Here is a 24,180-nt window from a genome sequence, read left to right as displayed (position 1 = left end):
CAAGTTCAACATTCTGGTTACAGTCTACAAGTTGGGCAATGGATCTATTCCCCAATACTTAAAGAACCTGATCACTCCCTACAGCCTAGTGAGAGCACTGAGCACCTCCATCTCTGGACACCTGGTGTCCCTCATAGCTGATGAATCCTTCCCACATTCAAGAGATGTCTCAAACCCATTTCTTTCATAGCCATTTATGTCTTGCTTTCCTGACAGCTGCTGTACGTAAATGAGTCCAACACCATCTGCTACGATTATCTATGTATTTATTATTTGAATAATCTAAATAATCTAAATTTCTAGTTTCTGGTTTGTAAACAAATGACATTTCACACTTAATAATCCACACAGAGCTTTCTCTACCTTCTCATTCTTATCCTGCCCTCTTCCTCCTCATCCATCCTCTCTCACCGCCTGATTTTGCCTGTTTTTCAGAGACAAAGTCAATTCCATGATGGGCAAGTTCTTGGCATCCACCTGCCACAATCATTTCTGCAAAGTCACGTTCCCCGTATTTAATCCACTGTCAGAAATTGAAATCTCTGCCTTCCTGCTGTCATGCAGAGCCACCACCTGCTCCATCGATCTGATCCCTTTGCCTCTCCTACAGGACATTTCCCTGCAATTTTTCAGTTTTATCTTTCAAGATCCTCAGCTCCTTGCTTTTCTAAGGCTTCTTCGCACTTGCCTTCAAAACTGTCCTAATTTCATTGCTGTTAAAGCACCCCTTTCAGGATACAGACTCAGTCCAGAACTATAGGCCAGTGTCCCTTCTCTGCGCACTGGCTTCGTATAGCTGCCCAGATCAAATTCAACATTCTGGTTATGGCTACAAGATCATCAATGGATCTGCTCCCTGATATCTACAACAACTGATCACTACCTACAGCCCAGCAAGAGCACTATGCTCTTCCACCTCTGTCTGCCTGGTGGTCCCACATGCAAGAGATCCAAAAGCCTGAAGGTTTTTGGTTCTTGCTCCGACATGGTGGAATGACTTTCCCCTTTCACTCAGAACTGCTGAATCTCTCTGCAGTTTTCTTTACTCTGAGTGGTACGTTACTGTGGAGAAAAGTATCTCACAGATAAAAGAACAAATGTAAATATAAGGACACGTGTGGACACATATAGTCATTTAGCACTTTCACATGGTGTGAACATGGCTCCCCTATTTACATACAAACCAGTTCCAGTGAGTCCAGGCATGGGCAGGCTGCCATATGCATTGTCTCTTCTTTCACTCATTCTTTTGGACTTCCCCATCCTGCTGGTGCCAAGGCAGGGGCAAGGGGGTTAACTCTGTCGGGTTGCCAAATGTGCTCAGGGTAAATCGGTGTAAGTCTGAGTGCACAGTTCACAATTCTGTTCTCAGCCAGCTTTGTTATTATGATGGCACTCGGGGCTCCTGAGGACTGACAAAATAAGCAGGGGTACAGTGGTGACACATTGAGGGAGGGGGGCCTTTCTGACATTGCATAAAAGACAGACCCCCCTCAGTGTAATCCTCTCTCCCATGAGCTCCTTAACACCATGTGGGGGGAACTGGAGCCCTGGGGTGCCACTGTGGGCAACTGTGCTCAACAGCAGTGCCCATTGTACCCCTCCCACTATTGGAGCTGCCAGGTGGTGGATGGGATGTGCCCCACCCCCACGTGTGCATATCCGCTTGGCCGAACAGTGCCGCGCCGGGCCGCAGGGCCTGAATATGAACACATTCCATCTCCATGGAAACCGCCTTTGTAACAAAGGCCCTGTTCTGGAAGTCACACTCTAACAAAGACTGTGTGTCTTTGTGTGTGTATGTGTGGAATGAATTGAGCTGAAGGGCTGTGTGATAAGAACAGTCAGTTCACTTTGTGCAATAAGGAAAAGAACTGGCTCATGACCTTGAAGTGTGTCTAGCACAGTTATTGTGTCCTGGTCTGTGTGCGTGTGGACAAACACACATCATTAACCCATTATTACAACGTTTAACGCATTGTGTGTCTGGGACAGCAGTTGTTAATCACTCGCTATGTTATTACGTTTTCATTTCCACCCAGCACACACGGCGGAGGGCACTTCGCGTGGCTACGGGTGATGTGTAATGCTGAGAGCAGGAGGAGTGGGAGGAGTAATACATAACGCGTCCACGAGTCACTGCCAATAATTACAGAGTTCCGAAAGCGAGCGTGAACGTGTGTGTGTGTGTGTGTGTGTGTGTGAGAGAGAGAGAGGGAGAGAGAGAGGTGTGACGAGGGAGCGTGAGTACGAGACGCACCGCGAGGTAAGCGCAGCGCGCGACCCCTTTTCACTCTTTATTCCACTGAATCAGCCAGAACTGAGCAACGAAGGTAAGAAACCTTATAAACTTTAACGTGTTTCCAAACCCTTGAGTTCAGTAGCCCCACTGACTGAAGGACTTACTACTGTACGCGCTACTGCGCATTTGATTGTTTCCTTTTGCTGTCAAATAACTGTCCATGTTCTTATTATTTATTCACTGTTGCTACACATATTACAATATTATTACTGTACACCTTGTAGACATTACTGACGGCATTTGTTCACCTATGGCACACTGTTGCTCTGTACACCCTCATTTAATTCTACAGCCTTCATAATATACATTACATAAACGTCATCGTTCACCTCACTGCAGACTTTACTGCTATGTGTACTTCATTGTTTACTACTTGTATAGTTATTTATTCCTTTTATTTATAGTGAGCTCTCAAATTCACTGTAACAGACACTGGGTGGTGTGTGTGTGTTTGTGTGTGTGTACGTGTACGCCTGTGGGCGTGTGTACCTGTATGCACTTTCTGTGGGTTTCTTTCCACACAAAGGCATTTTCTGCTACTTGTTTGTTGCTGGATGTTAAAGTGAGAGGTCCCAGGTGGGCATGAGTGCACGACCTGCTGTGGACAAACAGCACAGTCATTTCACTGTGGACAGAGACTATCTGTGCAGTGTGTGCAGCTCGTACCTGTTCAGATAGGTACTGGGGGCCCTTCACACAGCACCGGGATTCAGAGCAACAAGACTACTGTAAAAATACTAGATACCATGTGGGGTGGAGGGGGGTCATAATGTCTTCAGTGTGCAAAACACAGGAAGAACAGGTGAGCCCATCCTCCACAGATGCACCAGGTATCTGCATCAGGGGAGCAACAAACAAATACCATGGCTTTTACTTCTCTTTTACCACAATTCTCTGAGCATTCAGCTGAGTCTTCATCACGTTGCCCCCCCGAACATTGAAATGTTAATGTAGCTGGGTTGTGTTCATTTGTGCTGTGTGACCTCAATAGGTACTGCACTGCTCTATTTCTGTTATACTGTGTGCGCATGCATACACACATGCAGACACACATATACACACACACACACACACACACACACACACACACACACCAATTCTATATAAAGCACTTGAGGGTTCATGATTAAGAAACCAGACTGGAAACTAGACAGGGTTCAAGAGCCTTTAACACTCTCACATGAAACAGTTGTGCAGTTGATGTCAACTACCAAACTCTGAAATAACCCAGAACTTTGGGGTAGCACGTTGTGCTCAGACTTTGATGTAACATGAATGTTGCTTGTTCAAGTTCCTGGAGGAGCCCTGGTCTACTTCTCATTTGCTAAACTGAAAATAAAACTGGCAAAATGTTCCTTCCTTTGTAAAATGCCCATATTATACAGGGAAGTCCCACAGTACATCAGTTCAGTCTTGAGTATCTCCAAAGGGTTGAGACCTGTGTTCCAACAGAACTCAACCCCTGGAGTGCTCCAGCTCCACTTTGCGCCTGTGTTGTTGTCAGTAAGTGTACATGAACATTCACGTTGCTGTCTCTAAATAGACTTGGCCTGCAGCCATGGAGGTATCATACCCAGCGGGCTCTGTGACACAGTGTGTTTTGCTCTTGCCCACTTAAGCTTCTGCTGCATAAAGTGTTCCTTCTGGCCATGTCAGAAAATGTGTGTTTGTGTCTGTTGTTGATTTTAGTCCATTTTCCCAAAGGGGTGTATGGAAATGTACCTGTACCCTGTACCCCCCATTCCCCCTCCTCCTGAACCCCAGCTCAAGGGGGTGTTTCCTGCTCAGACATCTGCAGGTGTTGGTGTCTGTTAGAGCTGCAGGTCCTTGGCAGTGTGGTTACATGAGTCTGGTTTTCCTGTCTGGGTGGCACTTTTCCATCAGACCACCTCTGCCAAACACACACACTGGTCTGTCCTTCTGTCCAGCTTAATATCTGTGCACATCAGCTGCAAAGCTCTTCCATTAGTGTGAGATGTGTATCTAGTGGTGGTGTGTGTGTGTGTGTATGTGTGTAAGCTGCACACAGCCAATCAGAATCAGTAAAGGGAGACTGAAGAACATCTACTCATTTAGCTGATGCTTTTTAGCAAAGCAACTTACAATGTTAGTCTACCAACAATTATTTACCGATTAATACAGCTTGGTGATGTTACTGGAGCAATTTTAGGATAAGTACCTTGCTTAGACGTATTATAGCCAGAGGTGGCAATTGAATCTGCATCCTTTGGGTCTACAGGTAACAGCGCTAACCACTACGCAACCAGCTGTCACCCCTAAGAACAGACCTTCAGAAGATTAACAGGGGGGGAAGTGAATGTGTCTGTCAGTCTTTGGGCCCTCTGGTTTCTTAGTTCGAGTAGTTGGGTAGCGACCTGCAACTGTGCGACTGAACTTGTGTCTGCAACTGCATGACTGTACCTGTGACTATGATTGCATCACTCATGGCTTTTTCTGCATGGTTTGGTGACAGAACCGTGGTAACACCTGGTTGCTGCATCAGTACATCTTGGCCTGGCTCTTGCACAGGCGGTAAAAGCAGGTCAGTCGCCCCCATGCACATTTACCATCTGAGCCACAAGGGGATGGTGCTGGGGAGCGCCCTGTCATCATCCGCACAGGAAACCTTGTTCTGGGTGTGAGGTCATGCAACCATAAATTACCCCAAAGGCGAGAAGATTATGTCCACATGTCAGTGCCAAGGGTGCTGTGTCGGGAGTGCCATGACACCCCTTTTTTTGTGCTCCCACCTCACAAGCCTGCAGCAGTGCCTTGAACTCTCCACAGCACCACCTCTCTGGCCTTTGCCAAGCTCTTTTACTCCCTGCCATACTCCTAGTGGGCAACTTAGCTAAACAGCTTAGTCTAACCTACCCATAGTCTGTGTGAACTGAATGAATCCATACATTCTGGGCAGTTTTACCTTCCCTTATGTAACACTTTTCTCAAAAACAACTTGCACTCATGTACTATTTCATACAACAGAGTAATTTTTGTCCAGTTCAGAGTAAACACTACAACAGGAGGTTGGATTCAAACTTGTATCCTTTGGCTTTAAAGGCTGCAGCACTAGCCACTGTCCCACCTGTGTAGTATATATTTATAGAGCAATACTGCATTAAACACTAAGTGATAATATGGGATAAAAATGACAGCTGAACACTTTGACACAGCAGATGCAACAGAAACTAATGCATATTAATAAACATTAATGATATTACCAGAGTATAAGAATACAGGTTGTGTGCATGCATTTACATTTACATTTACATTTATTCATTTAGCAGACGCTTTTATCCAAAGCAATGTACATCTCATAGAAAATACAATTTGTGGATTACCTTAGAAGAAAGAACTGTAGCTGTAGACTCTTAAGTACAGTTAGTTTACTTCACCATATGCACCAAAGTTCATCACAGAAGTAGCTGCATAAAACTTTACAAGAATATTGCCGATTCCTAATCACCTTCCTAGTATTTTTTTAAGATACATATAAACATTTACGTTACATTGCAGGAGTGGAACTGTAAAGGATTGATCCGAGCATGATCATGAACATTTATACCTTACATGAACTTAAGAGATCATTTGCAAAGTGAGTCTGAAAGAGATGAGTTTTAAGACCTTTTTTAAATGTGGACAAAGATTTGAGTTTTAAGACCTTTTTTAAATGTGGACAAAGATTCACATGCGAACACTTTGGCAAGTCAAACACAACTCGGGCAGCAGCGTTCTGTATCAACTGCAGAGGTTTGATGGCAGTAGCAGGAAGGCCAGACAAGAGAGAGTTGCAGTAGTCCAGACGGGATGTCACCATGGCCTGGACAAGTAGTTGCACAGAGTCAGTTGTGAGGTAAGGACGGGTCCTGCGGTTGTTAGGCAGGATGTATCTGCAAGGCCGGGTTGTGGCTTCAATGTGCTGAGAGAAAGATAGACTTGAGTCAATAATCACTCCCAGACTCTTAGCTGAGGAGGTAGACGAAATAAGGTGAGTATGTGTGTGCATGTAATTTATTATATACATAGATAATTTCTTTGCATGTCTGGTTTGTTCTGCCATTAGAAGAGATGATTTGATACTGAAAGCTCCTTTGGAAAAAGTTCAGTATGAGAGCTGAAACTGCGAGGTGCGACTTTTTCCCCACTGCGTCACTGCACCTGTATTCAGGCTCTGCTTCTTCTCTTTCCTCAAACGAGGCCTGCAGTGACTATCAGTTACTCGGTGGCCTTTGCTGCCGTCCAATGGGTCACATGAGGAGCTGAGGGATCTGCGAGCATTTGGGGGAAGTGGGCAGCCTGTGGCTCCGCCCTCCTCAAGCACCTAGGCACTGGGTCGCTGACTGCCTAGGTCCAGATCTGATTATCACCAGAAAGTCACCAGTTCACAGCTGAGGAGAAAACTAGTATTGTTGCCAAAGAAAAAGAGTATTTAACCTAAAAAGATTAAGAACATATACATAACTGGTCAAAAAGAGCAGGTTCTGTAAGCTGGGAGTGCAGTAGTTAAGCACATGCACCCTGAGGGTTGGTGATTCAAGTCCACTCTTTTCTCCCAGTGCAGTACCCTTGATCAAGGTAAATGAGTTATAACTATAAGTAAAACTTGGCAGCTAAGCTGCAGTTGAATAACAATGAAACTTTTGAATAAACTGCAAAAAATTAAAATTAGGGATTTTTTTGCAGGCGATTCATAACCAATAGAAACCACAAGTAAGCAATTCTGCTGAGCTATGACTCCAAACAACTGCATGGTTTATAACTCGCTTTGCATAAATTTTGACTGCAAAGCAAATAATAACTGTGAACAAGACAAACTTACAGAGGCCAGCAGAAGAGGTCCCACTCCCTTAGCTCAAATGGGCCCTAGCAGCACGGCCCTCAAATGGCATTTTGCAACCTTTGTGAGCTCCACCTCACGGGGTTCCGCTCTCCGAAGCCTGTGGACGTGGGCAACTTCTACTACTGGCTGGTGTCTTTCTCTTTGATGACAGACCACAGCTAGTGTACTGGGCCACACGGTGTGCCTAAGTGGGACGGATAGTAGACCCTGTAGTAATTAGCGTATGAGAGGATGGGTGGCCCTGGGTTAGTATGGCTGCTTCTGTGGTCTTGCTGGTTGAGGTTCAAACCAGTCACACGGTGCTCCTCCCCACACACAGAAAAGGGTATCAGAGTTGCTTCCACTTCATCACTGCTCTCGTACTGCTTTTTGCACTAGTAGTAAGCAGTGAGACAAAGGGTCCAAGATTGGAATCAGCATTCTGAATTCAAGTGTGACTCACCACTGACTTCCTACTGTCTGCTGGTCACCTCCCTGCTTCCCCTTTGAGCTTCTGAGAAGTTTCCTACTGTTGAAGGACCCTGTGTGTGGGTTTGGACTTCATGTCCATCTTCTGTTTCTTAAATCATTAAATACAAACACCACTGTACTATAGTGTGCAATGTGTGTCAGTATGTTTGTACTAATAATCATTTTGGAGCTCGTGGATTGTTATCACAGATTTATGCACTGATGTGGCATGCAGATGTTCATCAGTAAGCATGAAAAGTCTATCATCAGGTCTGATATAATCTGTAGATCTTAACTTTCGTTAGCTGTGTTTGTGCGACTAAATTCCAGCTGAATTCCATCTGAATTCTTAAGGTGTGGTCTGATAACATTGCATAGAGTTTGTTGGAAGTCACTTTGGAGAAAACCGTCTACTAAATGAACACATGTAAATGTAGTGTTGCTGCCTTCAGGCTGCAGGTTTGAATCCCACCTCCAGCTGTAGTTCTCTTGAGCAAGGTGCTTACCATAAATTACTCCAGTAAAAATTACCCAGCTGTATAAATGGTAAATAATTGTAGTAGCTTGAAATTGTAAGTTGCCTTACAGGAAAGTGTGAGCTAAGTGAATAAATATAAAAAATAAACTCAGGTATTATGTTCTATTAACCTCCTAGCTCTCATGGTTGATTCCGGAAGGAAGCAGCAGACCCAAGTAAGTGCAGAGCGTGATTCGTGGTTTTTTTTCAGGGAAATCCAAGAGTGGAGGTCAAAGGACAGGCAATCGGTCTTCGAGGCACAAATGTCGTTACAAGGAGAATCCAAAAGGCAAGGTCAGTACACAGGCAAGAGGTTGATGATCCTAGGGAGGTATAGGAAAGTAAAAGCAAGGGATGGGATCGAGGAAGGTGTCAGGGAACATAAAGGAGTGGAGCAAGGGGCTAGGAGATCGCTAACAACAAGGCTGAACAAGGTTCCGCATCAGCTGCTGGTCTGATGCAGCCTTTTATGCCCCAGTCTGCGCCGCGCAAGGGTGTGGGCGTGGCACTAGCTGCAGGCATTAGTAAACATGGCTGGGTAAAAACCAAAAATGTTCATTTCAGCTGATGGACTTTATTGTATAAACTGTACATTTAATTATGTGTATATAGTGGGTCTTTCAATGTAATTCTGATGCAGGACGAAACACGGTTATTGGGTGTCTCATTGTGTATTTCACATGCTCTGCATTGACCATTATTATTGAGAAAACATTTGTGAAAATGGTGATTGGTAATAAAATGATCATTGGTAATAACAGTACTGTATGAACTCTGGTACTCTTATTTCTAACAGAGGTCAAAGGTCAGAAAATGGGCACACCGACAAGTTGGTTGTGGAACTTGGCCATCCTTCTAATGCTTTTCTGGCCAGGTGAGATATTACTATGACAGTCACGACAACAGTGCACTGAAAAAGTAATAAAAAAGCAGTACTTTTACAGAATGACTGCAAATGACTTGTTGAGATGCTGTGAAGTTGTACCATATTATACTCTGTTCAAACAGCGGAAGGTGAACACAGCCTGACTTTCCGTATGTGTGGGACATGGCGCCATGACAACGGAAATGTGAGCGTTTTAGTGAACGTAATGGAGGGCTGTGATAGGATGACAGTGCAGGCCAATGGCAGCACACTGTCCATCTGGGGACGCTTCACAAGCCACTGCAAGAAGTCCTTAATCACACAGCTCCCCTGTACCACGATAAAGCCAGAGAGCACCTTCTGTCTTCACTGGGACCCATTGCTGGACCTGCTGGAGCTGGACATCTGCGGCACCGTTCTTCCCTTGTGTCCCATGGGCAACATCAGAGAGATGTGCTGCACTCTGTCTCCCTCAGACAATTTGGGCATCAATGTGAACTTCGGGATCCTAAATGGATCCATTAATGGGGACGTGATACAAGAGCGTCTTCAGGAGTCCTACAAGTTTGTGGGGGACATCGATGACTGTGGTGAGAGGTGCAAAAAAGACATGGTCATTGCCTGGTTACCGTCAGGGTCAGAGACTGAACCAGTAATTGTGCAGCTCAGGGACATGCCCCCTCCTTCGACTGATGCCACTTCAGTTAAGCATTTGGGAAGTGGCAATATATCATTATTTCACAATAAATTTGTTATATATGTAAGTTGAGGGGGGGGGGTGCGGTGGCACAGTGGGTTGGACCACAGTCCTGCTCTCCGGTGGGTCTGGGGTTCGAGTCCTACTTGGGGTGCCTTGTGACGGGCTGGTGTCCCGTCCTGGGTGTGTCCCCTCCCCCTCCAGCCTTACGCCCTGTGTTGCCGGGTTAGGCTCCGGCTCCCCGCGACCCCATATAGGACAAGCGGTTCTGAAAATGTGTGTGTGTGTGTGTGTGTGTGTGTATGTGTATGTGTATGTGTAAGTTGTTCATGGACATTATTTTAATGCTTTTAGTCATATGAATCTAGTGATGACCGTTTCATGACTCTAAAAGCTCTGAAAAGTGTATGAATGCTGTCAGTTATTGGTTGTTCACTTATGTAAAATGGTATTCGATACAATTTAGTTTGGTTTCTGGTGGTTTTAACTTGAAATTCAGAAAAAATTTGCTGAAATATCACATTATATATTAAAAATAAGTACTAAATATTAAAATATTTTAAAATAATGTGCAGGATCAGTCATAGATGTGAGTATTAACAATTTCGTACCTATGAGCACGGGTGCTAAGTGAGCACTAGTGAACATTGTCCTAAAAATGGCACGGTTCTAAAAGTGTGCAGTCACTGACGTGTGATGTTAACCACACAATGACAATGTTGAAATATCGACCCCATGGTGGCTCTCTGTGAATAGCATACACACTTGTGTCCTGTTGTTTCCCGCTCACCTGTGTCTTCATTCTGTCTTTCAGTGAGAAACTTCTGCAACAATGCAGGCAGCAGTTTGGACAGATTCCAGATGTAAGTGGGGTCTGGACCCAACTTATCCCTACTCTTCTCTTGTGATATTTGGCCTGGCTGCAGATATGAGCCTTATCTGCCAAGCACGTACCGTAGCAACAACAACAGGAAATAACCTGGTGGCCGGGGCTGTGCTGTCACTCTGCCGATGCGAGTCAGAGTGAAACGCCGAGGTTTTCACAACTGGCAGGAAGTGGAGCTGGGCAGCACAGCTCGCAGAGCGGAGACGTAGATGAAAAGCATGAGAAAGATGCCTGTCCATTTGGGTGTGTGTGCACGTGTGTGCTGAGGTAACATTTCAGCACTTAAGCTACAGCACAGTGAAATGAAGGGAAACACTGTAATCTGTAATGTGTGGTGGGAGAGCGCTGTACTCCTCGTCTGCTCTGTTATACCTGTACATTTACAGTTATTCATCTGTCTCTCAGAAGCTTTTCTCCAAAGTGACTAACTCAGAGGGAACAGAAGGGCATCAACAACAGATGAAGAGCTATAGACACAGACACAGGATTATGGACAGCTTCTGTGTCTGATACCACCATGTTGCTGGTTCGCATCCCCCAAGCAGCTGCCTACAGAAGCAACTTTCAAATAACAAATACTTAGATAGTCATAGCAGATAGTGTTGGAATTAGAAGATGTTCTGAAAAAGATGGGTTTGAGATCCTTCTTCAATGTGGGAGGGATTCAGCAGCTATGAGGAACACAGCTCTTTCCACCATATCGGGGACAAAATCAAGAACTTTCAGTTTTGGACCCCTTTGAGTGGAATGTGGGAGTAGAGGAGCACAGCATTCTCACTGGGATGTAGAGAGTGATAAGGTCCTGTAGGCATCGGGTCCAGATCCTTTGACCATCTTGTAGGCCATAATCAGAATCACGTGACATCATTTGCAGTCCTAGCCGAGTCCTTTGTAAAAAGGGACACACAGAGTGGATGCTGCCAGACCTGGTTGGACATTTGACCCTGTTCACCTGGAGGAAATATACTTTAAAGTGTTGACTGATTGTGTGGGTCTCCCTTGTGGGATGTGAACCAATCGGTGGACAGCCTACAGGGACACCCACACACTCAGTCAAAGGTGCAGAACCACGGTGCTGAACAGGGGTGTGCACTTGTGCTACTGAGCCAGTGGGTTGCCATACTCTTTCCACAGGATCGAGGAGCTGGTGATGAGGTCAGCCCTCAGCGGGAAGGTGAACCACAACTGCATTCAGAGCTTCGTGCTTGATATTCAGGAGGAGTTCCAGGGAAAGAAGATCAGCTTCAATGTAAGACAGACCCCCCTGCAGTCTATTGCCACTGTACTCCAGTGCTGTACTTATCTGTAGCAGACACATATTTTACTATTTTTTATTAACTTTGGAGTGCATTAAAAATAAAGCTCATTTTAAATTTCTGCTGATGAGATGTGTCACCTCCACTACTTGCTACTCTTGCCTGGTTGATGACACATTCATCATATAAAAATGTTCCTCAGCTTCGGGCACTTTAAGCTTTCTGTAGCCATAACAGTGGTGTAAAGCAGTACAGTGTCTGTAGGGGACGCACTGATTGCGTGCTGTGGTTCAATATTCCCAGCTGCAGAAGAACACACTCTCATCCGTCACGGCTCCACAGCCCCCCATGGTGTACTTGCCCCCTTCCCTGCTGCCCCAGGGAAATAACTCTGCCAAAGTGGTCTGCACCTTCTTCAGCAACGTCACGGATCTCCAGGTGAGAGCGTGGTTTGCCATAGGCGCTCTTAGTCATCTAGTTTCACCGCAGTAGCTCATTTTTAGTCATCATTTTTTTGCACTAAATTAAGTAGTGTACGGTTTTTACAGCTCTGGAGCTTGTTATTGCTGCTCTTTATATTAATAAGTTTTCCACCTGTGACCACGAATGAACTTGTCTCTCTGTGTGACCCCAGAAGGGCGTGAAAGGGGACCTGCAAGGGACGCTCATCGGCAGCCAGGTGGTTGGCATCACCGTGGAAAACGAGGTCGTCACAGATCTTTCGGAGCCTGTCCGAATTCACTTCTACCACCCAAACATGACCGTGAGTGCTCTCTTCCTTGTTCCTGTTCCTTTAGCCAGTGGACAGTGACAGTGGTTCATTATTTGTCATTAACCGCATGCCATTCAACTTAACACAGAGGGAACTGTGGACCGTTTCTCTCATAGATCTGGGCACTCCAGCAAAACGACTCTGATTTGCTGTGTTCTCACAGGTGCAAAAGCAGTTCTGTTCTAGGCGCGTAAAGGAATAACCTTTGAGTGACAAGTTCCGTTCTGCAGTTCCTGTGGGCCAGCAGGGGGCGTAGTGGTTACAGGAGTCTTCTTGCAATTGTGAGACATGGGTTCAAATCCCACTTCCTGCTCTAGTGCCCTTCATCAAGGCTATTACCCTGAATGATATGGAAAAAGTACCCTGCTGTACAAATGGGTGAATCGGTGTAAGGAGCTGAGTGTAAAAAACTGGCACGGCAAGTCACTTTGGAGAAAAGTGTCAGATCAGGGAATAATAATAATAATAATAATAATAATAATAATAATAATAAACAAAATGAGCTAAATGGGTGGTTTTTGGTAGCTTTGCAAACAGAAGAGTGATTAAAGTCAACTGTCAGGCTTCCGTTTCTAAGAAATAGGATGTGCCATAATTAAGGAAGTGTTCTGTAGTCGGGATTTTGTGAGTATGTGTATTTAATATTGGAAGCAGAGCACACGCCCTAAATATTGAAAGCCGCAGGGCAGGGACACCTGGCACCAGCCTGGTGGACCTGCCCAACAGGAAAAGGTGGGAGACGTACAGGGGCAGCACCCCCTAGGGGTCTGCTGGCTAAAGTGCTGAGGCCTCCAGTGGGAAACGGCACCACGGCTCTGAAACCACTTCAAAGGCCCACAGTTCTTCCTGCGTGAAACATGTAGCTCACATCTTAGTGTGTTATACATACTGTACTGTGAGGACAGCTCCAAGTTTCGGTCTTGCTCGGATTGCACTGCATGGGTGCCACATTACGTGATGTGCAGGTCTCGAACCTGGGTGGGCAGACACACTGATTCTGGGATCTGTGCTGAAGGGTCACTATGTCATTTTTCTGTCATATCTGTCTTCCAGGCAATTGCGTGGAGACGGTGTGTTTACTGGGACACACGGAAAGGTAAACTTTTACTGTGCTTCGTAGTAATATACAAATATTTCTCATTTTGAACTTTGGATGCTGTAAGTGATACAGTCTAAGGGCAGAGCAGTGGCTTAACAGGTAGCGCTGGTGCCTCACAGCTCCTGGACAGTGCAGTTGGATATGGGTTTGAATCCAGCTGTCTTTCTTCTTGTGTTCATGTGGTTTCCCTCCACAGTCTAAAGACATGCATTTTAGGTGAACTGGTGACTCTAAATTGACCTGTGTGCGTCTGTGTGAGACTGCCCTGCAATGGACTGGCGTCCCATCCAGGTTGCTACCTGTTTCACACCCTGTATTTCCAGGATAGGCTCTGAGTCAGCACAACCTGCACCGCACAAGGAAGTATTAATGGATGAATGGATGATTGTATATGAAATAGCTCTTAGTGCCAAATGTCAAAAGAAGATTTTATGAGTCACATGGGGTGTGAAATGAAGGATGTGTGTCTTTGCAGACCCTAAGGTGCAGTGGCGGGGGGACGGATGCAGTGCAACCACGACATCCATCAACGAGACCGTGTGCAGCTGCAACCACTTGACGTACTTCGCACTGCTGCTGGTCTGCCAGTCCTCCCCTTCCACCCTCGTTCACTTACAGCCTGATTATGATCACACTTTCTAGGGCTTCATGGAGTGTTTGCTAGTATCAGTATGACAAACCCACAACAGACCTATTATCATATACAGTGGCTTCTCAGCTTATGAACACAACTGGGAACGCAAGTCTGTAACTCGAAAGTCACCTTTGCCGCTAAATAACAAACAGACATCTCTCAAATTTTTTACACATTACAGTCTGTATAAACTTGAGACTTAGCTATAACAAATACAAATACTCATTTTAATTATGTATTTTTATTCAGTTTGAGCAAAAAATTAATACATCCAGTTTAAAATGACAATATGCCATGTCCACATTGCTGTTGGGTGATTCATCCCATAAACGTGAACAATGTTCCTTATTTTGTGATTGGTCACAGACACACAGGAACAGCAGACTGTAAGCACCATGGCAGTGAGTTTAATTAAAGATTTGGGTTGGTGTTCCTTAGGGCCATTTCTCAGTTCACAGGGTAAACACAGGTCACGTTCACTGCTGCAAACAATTTAAGAAGTCGTATTAGTGAAAAATTTCAATAAAAAATAAACAAACTTATTGAAAATGTTTGTTTTTAAAAAAATTGTAACTGAAGCATGTGTGAACCAGTTTTTCAGTGTACCCTGTCACAGAAATTTGTATTTAATGAGAGTAGTGAGTAATTTTGTGTTTATCTTATGAATATAATGTCTAACATGTCAGCATGTTTCACTGAGCCTCAGCACTCAGAATCGCAGACAGGCTGCGCCCCTGCTGGCTATGCTGAGCACAGCCTCACTGCTTGAAATGTCTGTTTCCCAGGAGGTCGAGAGACGTGACATTGTTCGCCACCTGGAGGCACTCACGTGGATCACGGGCCTGTGCTGCGCGCTCTCTGCCGTCAGCTGTGTCTTGCTTATCGCGCTCATCACCAAACAGAGGTGCTGATGCCCTGCTAGGGTTGCTCTTTATTCCAGGGGTGGGGCTTATATGATTCATGATCCAGATCGACTGCCTGGTCTTTAGTAGCTCATCCACTCCTCAGCTTACAGGCACAGGTGGACACTGCTTGTAACTGCACTAAATCCTCCAGTTTACTGTTGGGTCACCATCTGCAAAAGTCTTCCAAACAGCTGTAATATATGAACAACAGTTTGTAAGATTTTCTTGTTCAGTGCTGACTGCTGACTGATTGAGCCTGTAAACATGCAAAGCATTCATCAGGTGGTTATTGATCACTGACACTCAGGAACAGCAGACATGAGTGGAACTAAGATGGTCCAGCTGTCTTATCCTGTTTAGTTGCTCTTTGACACCTATTGGCCAATGTGGTAAACACTGGTTGCACTGACCCTGCGACAAAGAGAAATTTTAGAAAATTGATAAGCAAAAATGAACATTAAAAATAACAACAGAAGAAGTCTGAATCTTGAAAAATGTGTAACTTGACCACTTGTAACATGAGGAGACAGTGTACATGACATGTCCTCAAGGGACGAGTGTAACCTTCAATGTGACTGGGGTTTCCTGGCTCCAACACCTCAGGAGGAAGAAGAGCTCACACCAGCCGACGTCGGACCACCGTGGCTTGGCTGTTTCTGTTCTCCTGCTCTGCCTCCTGTTTGCCTTCTCAGGCATCGTGGCCAACGTGGCGCCAGAGGGGACATGCACGGCATATGGAGCAGCTGTGCACTGTGCCCTGCTTTGCTCTGCCTGCTGGATGACCGTGGAGATCCTTCACACCTTCTGGCTCGTCTACATGGTGCTCAGGCCGTTTCTCCGGCAGTGGACGCAGATGCTGCTGGGCTTCGGTGCGTCAGGCCACAAGCACACATCATCTGCACCACATGTTTCACTTCTACTGTCCCCAATTTTACTGTACTTACAGTGACTCACCCTTCTACCCGCTTACATTGTTTGTGTACTTTACACACACTAGATATTTTATGAAGCATCCTGACATTCTGTGATGGAAACTGCATGAAGTCCTTCTTTTTTACAGTGATCATATTTATGTAATTAGTCCCTCTGCTTACTTAATACAAAATGCAAATCTGCTGTTCATGATTGACTGGTTGGATGACCTTACCTGAATGCAGGTCAGTTTGTGTAATATCTTAATGCACCAAAATATATTATTGATAGTTTGCCTTCCTGAAATTTTTTGTACCATTTCTCACATTCTGAATCAGAGGCTGATGATGAAGACCATTAACCTCCAGCGAAATAAATTTGCTAAAGAGATTCAGATATTAAAGCTAGTAGAACTGTAAAAATGGCTCAGCTGGCTAACAGGCCTTTTCCCTGCTTGTAGGTCCTCCAATCCTAGTCGTGTCCATTCTTTCCTTAACCAAGGATGTCTATGGCAAGAGAGAGCTGCTGCCCAGTGCCAACACAGACACTCCTTACCGGACGTAAGTCAAGCAGAGTGCTCTCAACATTTCTTAATTTTCCATAAATGTGAACAAATGCTGCACATTGCACTTCAGCATAGCAAAAATGTGCATTAAGCATTAAATTCAGGTAACAAAATAATTCATATCATATAAATCAACTCATCATTCATAGTAGTGAAGGCAATTGTTTGTTTAGACAACTTGTCTATGTCAGACTGCACATATACTGTAAGCCCTAAATAACACAATCACTTATAAAATGGTGGTACAATCAATGGTACAGCAAGTAGCGTTATTGTCTCACAGCACCTGAGTGGTGCGAGAGGATGTGGGTTCAATCCCCAGTCAGTCTGTGTGGTGTTTATATGTTTTCTCCATGTCTGTGGGTTTCCTCCCACAGTCCAAAGACAAGTTCAGAGTGTGTTTGTGTGAGTGATAGAGTGTATTCCACTAGTGTATGGATGAGTGACCCATTGTAAGTAGTATACAGTATTCTGTAAGTCACCTTGGTGAATAAGGTGTGTGGGCCGATAACACTACAGAGGGTTTGTTGGAAGTTGCTTTGAAGAAAGTGTCTGATAACAGAACAAATGTAAATATCAATTTTAGATATTCAGACCTGCTTTTTCTTTACATATATTGACTGAAAATGTTAATTTGATCAGGAATCATGGATATTCTGGTAAAGTTTCATGCAGCTACTTATGCGATGAACATTAGTTCATATGGTGGAAAGAAAGAAACTAACTGCACTTACATTTACATTTACATATATTTAGCAGACACTTTTTTGAAAAGCGACTTCCAATGAACTTCTCTGGGGTGCCTTGCGACGGACTGGTGTCCCGTCCTGGGTGTGTCCACTCCCCCTCCAGCCTTGCACCCTGTGTTTCCGGGTTTGGCTCTGGTTTGCCGCGAGCAGCTTCAGCGCGTATGTTTGTGTCCATTGTTCTGTGACTGATGGGGGTGCGGTGGCGCAGTGGGTTGGACCACGGTCCTGCTCTCCGGTGGGTCTGGGGTTTGAGTCCCGCTTGGGGTGCCTTGCGACGGACTGGTGTCCTGTCCTGGGTGTGTCCACTCCCCCTCCAGCTTTGCACCCTGTGTTTCTGGGTTTGGCTCTGGTTTGCTGCGAGCAGCTTCAGCGCATATGTTTGTGTCCATTGTTCTGTGACTGGTTAGACAGCGGTTAATGAGCGCCACCTCCAGGCCTTGAGGAGAAGTGGCGCTCATTCTATTTGTGCACTATCATTCATATAAAGCATATGTAGAAAATAGCAGCAGTGTTGCAACCTATAGGCCACGAGAAGAAACGCACGGTGAAACTTAGTCGCTCTCTCATTGTGTCTAATGTAAATCATGAAAATGATTCCAAACAAAGTTCATAATTTAATTTTAATAAAGATACCAGTTTTGCAGCTCTGCACAGTTGTTAACATTATTTACTGTACTGATGACGACCTCTGACTGTGTGTTTTGACTGTGTGCTGTGGGATTTGTTGGGCAGGTGCTGGGTTAAGCTCACCGACGACGGTCACCTGGCCATGAACATCACTCTGTGCTTCTTCGCGTTTGTCTTCTGCTCTGGAGCGGTCATGCTCATCCTGGTGCTAAGGCAGGTGCGGGACCGACCAGAGTGGAAGAAGAACAGGGTCACCTTCTTCAGTATCTGGGGCCTCAGTCTTCTCTTTGGCTTCACGTGGGGTCTGGCCTTCCTCAACTTTGGGGTGCTCACCAACGCCATGGACTTCCTCTTCACTATTGTCAACTCGCTGCAAGGTGAGTCCGGTTGCTCTCAAACACACACACACACACACACACACACTCTTTCTCTCTCTCTCTCTCTCTCTCTCTCTCTCTCTCTCTCTCTCTCTCTCACACACACACACACACACACGCACACACACACACACACACAACTGCAGGTGCTTTGTGCATATTGGTAAAGGTGAACAGCTGTGAACTGTGGCACCTGACAGTGTGTTGTGGGAAATTGACAGTAATCACTACAGGTAGTCCCTGGATTACGAACGAGTTCCGTTCCTCAGTCTGTCTTTAAGTCGGATTTTTGACATAAGTCGGAACAGTTAGGTACGGTTGGTATCTCACGTGGGGGGCGCGGTGCCGCGGGTCCTGCTCTCCAGTGGGTCTGGGGTTTGAGTCCCGCTTGGGGTGCCTTGCGACGGACTGGCGTCCCGTCCTGGGTGTGTCCCCTCCCCCTCTGGCCTTACGCCCTGTGTTGCCGGGTAGGCTCCGGCTCCCCGCGACCTCGTATGGGACAAGCGGTTCAGAAAATGTGTGTGTGTGTGGTATCTCACGTCAGTTAGTCAAATGTTTGTCTTAGTATATATTATATCGTGTACTTTGTTATGCATATAAAGCATTACAGAAGCACTTCTGGCTACACCAAAACATCTTTAATATAACACACACACTGGCAGAAACTGCTTGTCCCGAGCTGGGTCGCAATGAACCAGCGCCTAACCCGGCAACACAGGGCGCAAGGCTGGAGGGGGAGGGGACACACCCAGGACGGGACACCAGTCCGTCGCAAGGCACCCCAAGCAGGGCTCGAACCCCAAACCCACCATAAAGTAGGACCCGACCAAGCCCACTGCACTACCGTGCCCCCTGTAATACAATGCTACAGTAAGATAATAATTAATAATAAATGTAACTGTGGTATTTATAATGGAGAGACATAGAAACAGATAATAATAAATGTTACTACTTTCAAGATGAACAGAGGACACGGAGGAGGCTGGACCCAAGTGCAGGATTGTTTATTCAGAATCAAAGGACTAGATGTGTTCTTGTGGTCGGGGGATGGGTGAATGGTTGGTTGATCATTGAACTAACAGGCGAGGATCTGAAATCGTGATTGAGGGACAAGGCAAGCGGTCGTTATCATACAGATGTAGCGTGGGACTGGGGAACGATGAGGGACAGGTCTTGAAAGAGCAAAGTGAGGTAGGTTTGAGAACGCAGAGCAGGGGTTGTCTTGAGTGAGATTCCACAACTGGGAAGAGGTTGAGAAGTGTCTTTTATAGCTGAATGCTCTCTCAGAGAGAGTATGCGTGTGTTCGTGCAAAACATTAAAGAAACTTGAACGTTCGCTTTTCCAGTGTTCTTTGGCGTTTCACCTTTCGCTTTATTATTTCCACTTTAGTTTCAATCTTGGTCGTTTCCCTTTTTTTGATGCATCACCTTAACTTGCATCACATTCATGCTTTGGTGTCATGATTAGGAGGGTAAAAACAAAAAAAATAAGCCAAATACAGTAACACACTAGACACTTAACAGGAAAAGAAGAAAGTCTGTCCTACCTTGGGCTAACACACCTGCCGACGCGCTGACAAACCGCTGTAGATACGCAACATTTTTGATGCACATCGCAAAATAGTTTCCATTTGTTACTACATTTATTTACATTTGTTCATTTAGCAGATGCTTTTCTCTAATGTGACGTGCATCTCGAGATGTGTTCAATACATTAGGAGAGAGACATAGTTACAGCCATGTGATTCTTAAGTAAACTTAATTTGTTTCTTTCCACTTTATGCACCGATGTTCATTGCACGAGTAGGTGCATAAAACTCAGAATAAACAAATCCTGATCACATTTTTACAATTTTTTTTTTTTAAAGGTACACAAACATTTACATACAATACAGGAATAGCGGCTGTGTAAAAGCTTACTACAAACCATTGTAAGAACACACACACACATTTTCTGAACCACTTGTCCCATACGGGGTCGCGGGAAACCGGAGCCTACCCGGCAACACAGAGCGTAAGGCCAGAGGGGGAGGGGACACACCCAGGACGGGACGCCAGACCGTTGCAAAGCACCCCAAGCGGGACTCGAACCCCAGACCCACTGGGGAGCAGGACCCGGTCCAACCCACTGCGCCACCACGCCCCCTATATCATTGTAAGAACAGTAACTCAAATTTTTTATATAATAGGCTTTATCATGAAGTTTTCATTTGATTGTTACTTAAGGGTGACAAAAAAATTAACTTCTAGTCAGTAAGGGGGTGGTTCATAACTATGGGTTGTATGTAAGTCAGACGTTTGTAACCCGGGGATAGCCTGTACATTGACAGTAACTAGTTCTGTGGAGCGCTGGCAGTGGAACAAACACACACACTACATCTGAACTTCTGACAAAGGGTGTGTCCTCATGTTGCACGCTTCACTGTCAGCACTTTCATATCTACACATTGCATAATAATAATGCTGCTTTTCAGGATTATTTCAGGAAGTAGAGAATATGCAGAACATAACTAAATACAGTAAAAACATTGGCGTTATTATATTTATTTTAAATATACATTAAATATTGATTATAAATATATGTATAGACATTTAGTATATTAATTATATTTATGTTTAAAAGTTATTCTTGTGAGCTGCCACTGGACAACCAAGTGAATAGTGTTAGTGTTGAGGGGAAACGGCTCAAGTCCAGATTCTCTTTCCACTGAAACCAGATTTGCCCATTAGACAAAGGGCCTGATTCTCAGTGCTCCCAGCTCTGACTAGTGATCCCCTCGCTGTGTCCCACAGGGTTCTTCTTACTGGTGCGGTTCGTCGTCCTCGATTGGATCCGAAAGCAGGGCACCAAGTCGGACACCTGTAGCAGCTCCTCTGGTCAACAAATGCTGACAGCGCCAGAGAGAAGTTACAGGTGAAGGGAGGAGCACTGGGATGTGGAGGACGGAGGGGTAGGAGGACTGAGGGAGAGGGGGTGAAGTGGACCAACAAAGGGGGCCACCTGGGGATGGAAATGGTCTTTGAGATGTTGTGGTCACCATGATTAAAGAAAGGTTGTTGCTGAGAAGAGCATGTGTACATGCACCTACTTTTCTTTCAGTACATTAACTTACCCTTCTTTATAAGCATCGCGTGTGGGACTGACCATGGCCGGTCGGTAGCTGGTAAAAACGGACCTGAACAGAGGCTCAGGGCTAGGCTCCACATAAGCTCTGTTAGACATATTAATGGCTTTTTCTCCTGTAAATGTGTGATCTACTGTATCTCAGCTGTGTTAAATGGCACTTTATTATTTCTTTAATATATTCTGTGGCATTTGACATTCTGGACATCCAGGATGTGTCAGAAGTTGTGTGTAAATACTGTGTGGTCCCTATCAGAAGATATTTTTTTAAGTTATGTTTTTACAATGAATGAGATTTTTTAAAACATTTGATTCTTATCATTTCTTACACAAACCAAGCTGCCATCAAGATGTATTTTTTTTTATGCTGCACTCATGTACAGTGGCTCAGGTTTAGGGAAGCTTTAGAACTAGGAAGTATTTCCACATTTTGTGGCATTATTAATCAACTGTTGTGTTTTTACCATGTGTTCGTTTTAATAGTGTTAGGGACCTGTGTTTTTTCACTTTGTAGCTGGAAGTTCTTTTTCACTGAATAAAGCTTGTTTTAAATTAAAAAAAATGTAATGCTTTTCTCTTTTAATGATTTTAAACAGTTTAACTTTTACTATTACGATTTCTATTGAGATAGTCTATAAATTAAAGTAAAATTCAAAGTGAACTCAGCATGTACCCATCAAAATCAGTCAGAAATGTACACCTTGGCACTGCTTTGTGTTTTTTGTTGGTGAATGTTTTTTTTTTTTTAACTACTGCTTTCCCCGTGACCCCATATGGGACAAGCGGTTTCAGATGATGTGTGTGTGCTTTCATATCTTTGAGGAAAGGTTTTTAAATGCCACCCAATTTATTTTTACAGTGCTCTTTTAAACTGTGTGACTCAACAGTGACACATGAGTGACGGTGGTAAGAAAGCAAACCGTGCAAACAGGAATGGCTGCTGATATTCTCATCTGAAGTGAAACATCTAGCAACAGAGGAAAACAAAAAAACTCAGATGCCAAACAAATTGGGGAAAAATTAACCCCTGGGGTCCAAGCACCAGCCCCCCCCCAACCTATGCATAGTAACATATTATAGTGGTTTGTTATTCTTAAATGCTATTGAGTCCATCTCAATTTGTTGCCCACAGACCTAGAGTCCTTCCATAAGATTCTGTGCTCCACTTGTGTCCTTAATGTTAAAAGGCTGTGTCCACTATTACTGTGTTTGAGTACAACCTGCTCCTGTTCTTCTTTTCCCTCCAAATTTTCCAGTCTTCACCATCTTTTTGAGAGAATCCAACCTGATCATGAAGTGTCCAAATCATGACAACCCTAGCCTCATCATTTGTGTTTCCAATGAGAATTTTGGCCTGATTTGATCCAACATTTATCTGTTTGTTCCTCTTACTGGCTAATGTGCCCTTACCTCTGACCTATAAGGCAGTAAATAACATTGCTTCGGTTTACCTTTGTGAGATGATTGATTCTTATATTCCAAGATGGTGTCTTCATTCATTGGATGCGGGTTACATTAAAGTAACTGTTATCAATAAGATCTCAGTAAGAGTGCACGCCTTTAGCTATAGAGCGCCTGAACTCTGGAATAGTCTGCCAGTTATTGTGAGGAATGTCCTGCCTATCTCAGCCTTTAAATCTTGGCTAAAGACTTACATGTTCACTCTGGCATATCAGTAACCAGTTTAGTTGTTGTTGATTGTGCTTTTTTTCTTTCTGTATTAACCTCTCTGATCTCATTAAGGTATTGTTCACTGACAATTTCTTTCTTGTTGAGCATTGTTCCCCCCACAATAAGACCTGAGGAGGCTGGCTGGCTGTCACACAAGCACCCCTTGCTGACTAAGCTAATGACCACTTGCCATGATGGACGAGACATGCCTATGTGAACTGTGACATCAAATTACACTCATATACAATGTTAGCACCCAGGAAGGGTGTCCAGCCACTGGCACTGGGAACCCCGGAGGGTTTTTTTCTCCCTTGACTTTCAGTTGGGAGTTTTCTGTTCCTTTCCTCTGTGGCCAGTAGGCATACTTAGAGCTTTAATAACTGCATGGATAATATATTACTCTAGTATATAGTCAATTATCTTGTTTATTTGTCTAATCTCTTTGTTCAGTGCTCTGCATCACTGTGTGAGAAGAACACTCTATAAAAATAATTTCATTGAATTGAAAAGTGGGAGGGTGTGGTGGCGCAGCGGTGCAGCAGGTTCAGCTAGTGCCTACTTTGTTCTCGTGGTGTCATCAGCATGTTTGAGGACATTTTCCAGATCTTTCAGTGCAGCTCTGCCAACTACTGGTCTTCAGCACCTCTCCTGACTCTTGGATCCTTCAGTGTCAATTATTGAACCAGAGACGGAAATTGTCAACGACTTCAGTGTCTTTCCCATCTACACTAAAGTTTGTTGCTGTTTCAGTTTCTATTACTCGTTTCCTATTTATTTACTTATTGTGTACCATTTGAAAGTCTTCATCCTCTGCTGTTAGTGTGGTGTCTCTATTCTAACAGTATTGAGGACTGTTAATGTTCCTTTTACCTACATTTTTCTCTTCTCTTGGTCCAACATCTGTCATAATGTGTTCAGTGCACAATTTAAGA

General features: G+C 44.5%; 1 protein-coding gene across 3 annotated transcripts; it reads left to right on the top strand.

The window, feature by feature from the left end:
- Nucleotides 1-2,140: 2,140 nt before the first annotated feature.
- On the top strand, nucleotides 2,141-22,092 carry LOC108937945 (adhesion G-protein coupled receptor G5-like). 3 transcript variants are annotated; one of them, XM_018758186.1, is made up of 15 exons: nucleotides 2,141-2,333; nucleotides 8,321-8,403; nucleotides 8,906-8,983; nucleotides 9,118-9,564; nucleotides 10,486-10,534; nucleotides 11,692-11,806; nucleotides 12,117-12,251; nucleotides 12,451-12,576; nucleotides 13,639-13,681; nucleotides 14,160-14,263; nucleotides 15,104-15,222; nucleotides 15,827-16,092; nucleotides 16,596-16,695; nucleotides 18,182-18,453; nucleotides 21,247-22,092. In XM_018758186.1, exons 2-15 carry the CDS (start codon nucleotides 8,373-8,375, stop codon nucleotides 21,369-21,371), a joined length of 2,010 nt encoding a protein of 669 aa, XP_018613702.1. In that variant the 5' UTR covers nucleotides 2,141-2,333; nucleotides 8,321-8,372; the 3' UTR covers nucleotides 21,372-22,092. The 3 variants fall into 3 exon arrangements, with proteins under 3 accessions (XP_018613702.1, XP_018613701.1, XP_018613700.1); XM_018758185.1 differs by having other exon boundaries at nucleotides 2,142-2,266; nucleotides 12,448-12,576; XM_018758184.1 differs by having other exon boundaries at nucleotides 2,142-2,333; nucleotides 12,448-12,576.
- The last annotated feature ends 2,088 nt before the right edge of the window (nucleotides 22,093-24,180 follow it).

This window comes from Scleropages formosus, chromosome 1, assembly GCF_900964775.1.
Source record: "Scleropages formosus chromosome 1, fSclFor1.1, whole genome shotgun sequence".
NCBI lineage: Eukaryota > Metazoa > Chordata > Actinopteri > Osteoglossiformes > Osteoglossidae > Scleropages > Scleropages formosus.
This window is presented reverse-complemented; position numbering and strand designations above follow the sequence as displayed.

Bases quoted from the DNA above. Each gene is read 5' to 3' on its own strand.
- LOC108937945 (XM_018758185.1), top strand. From the start codon at position 8,373: ATGTCGTTACAAGGAGAATCCAAAAGGCAAG. The intron at 11,807-12,116 runs GTAAGACAGACC...CAATATTCCCAG, and splicing joins GAAAGAAGATCAGCTTCAAT to CTGCAGAAGAACACACTCTC. The intron at 12,577-13,638 runs GTGAGTGCTCTC...TCTGTCTTCCAG, and splicing joins TCTACCACCCAAACATGACC to GCAATTGCGTGGAGACGGTG.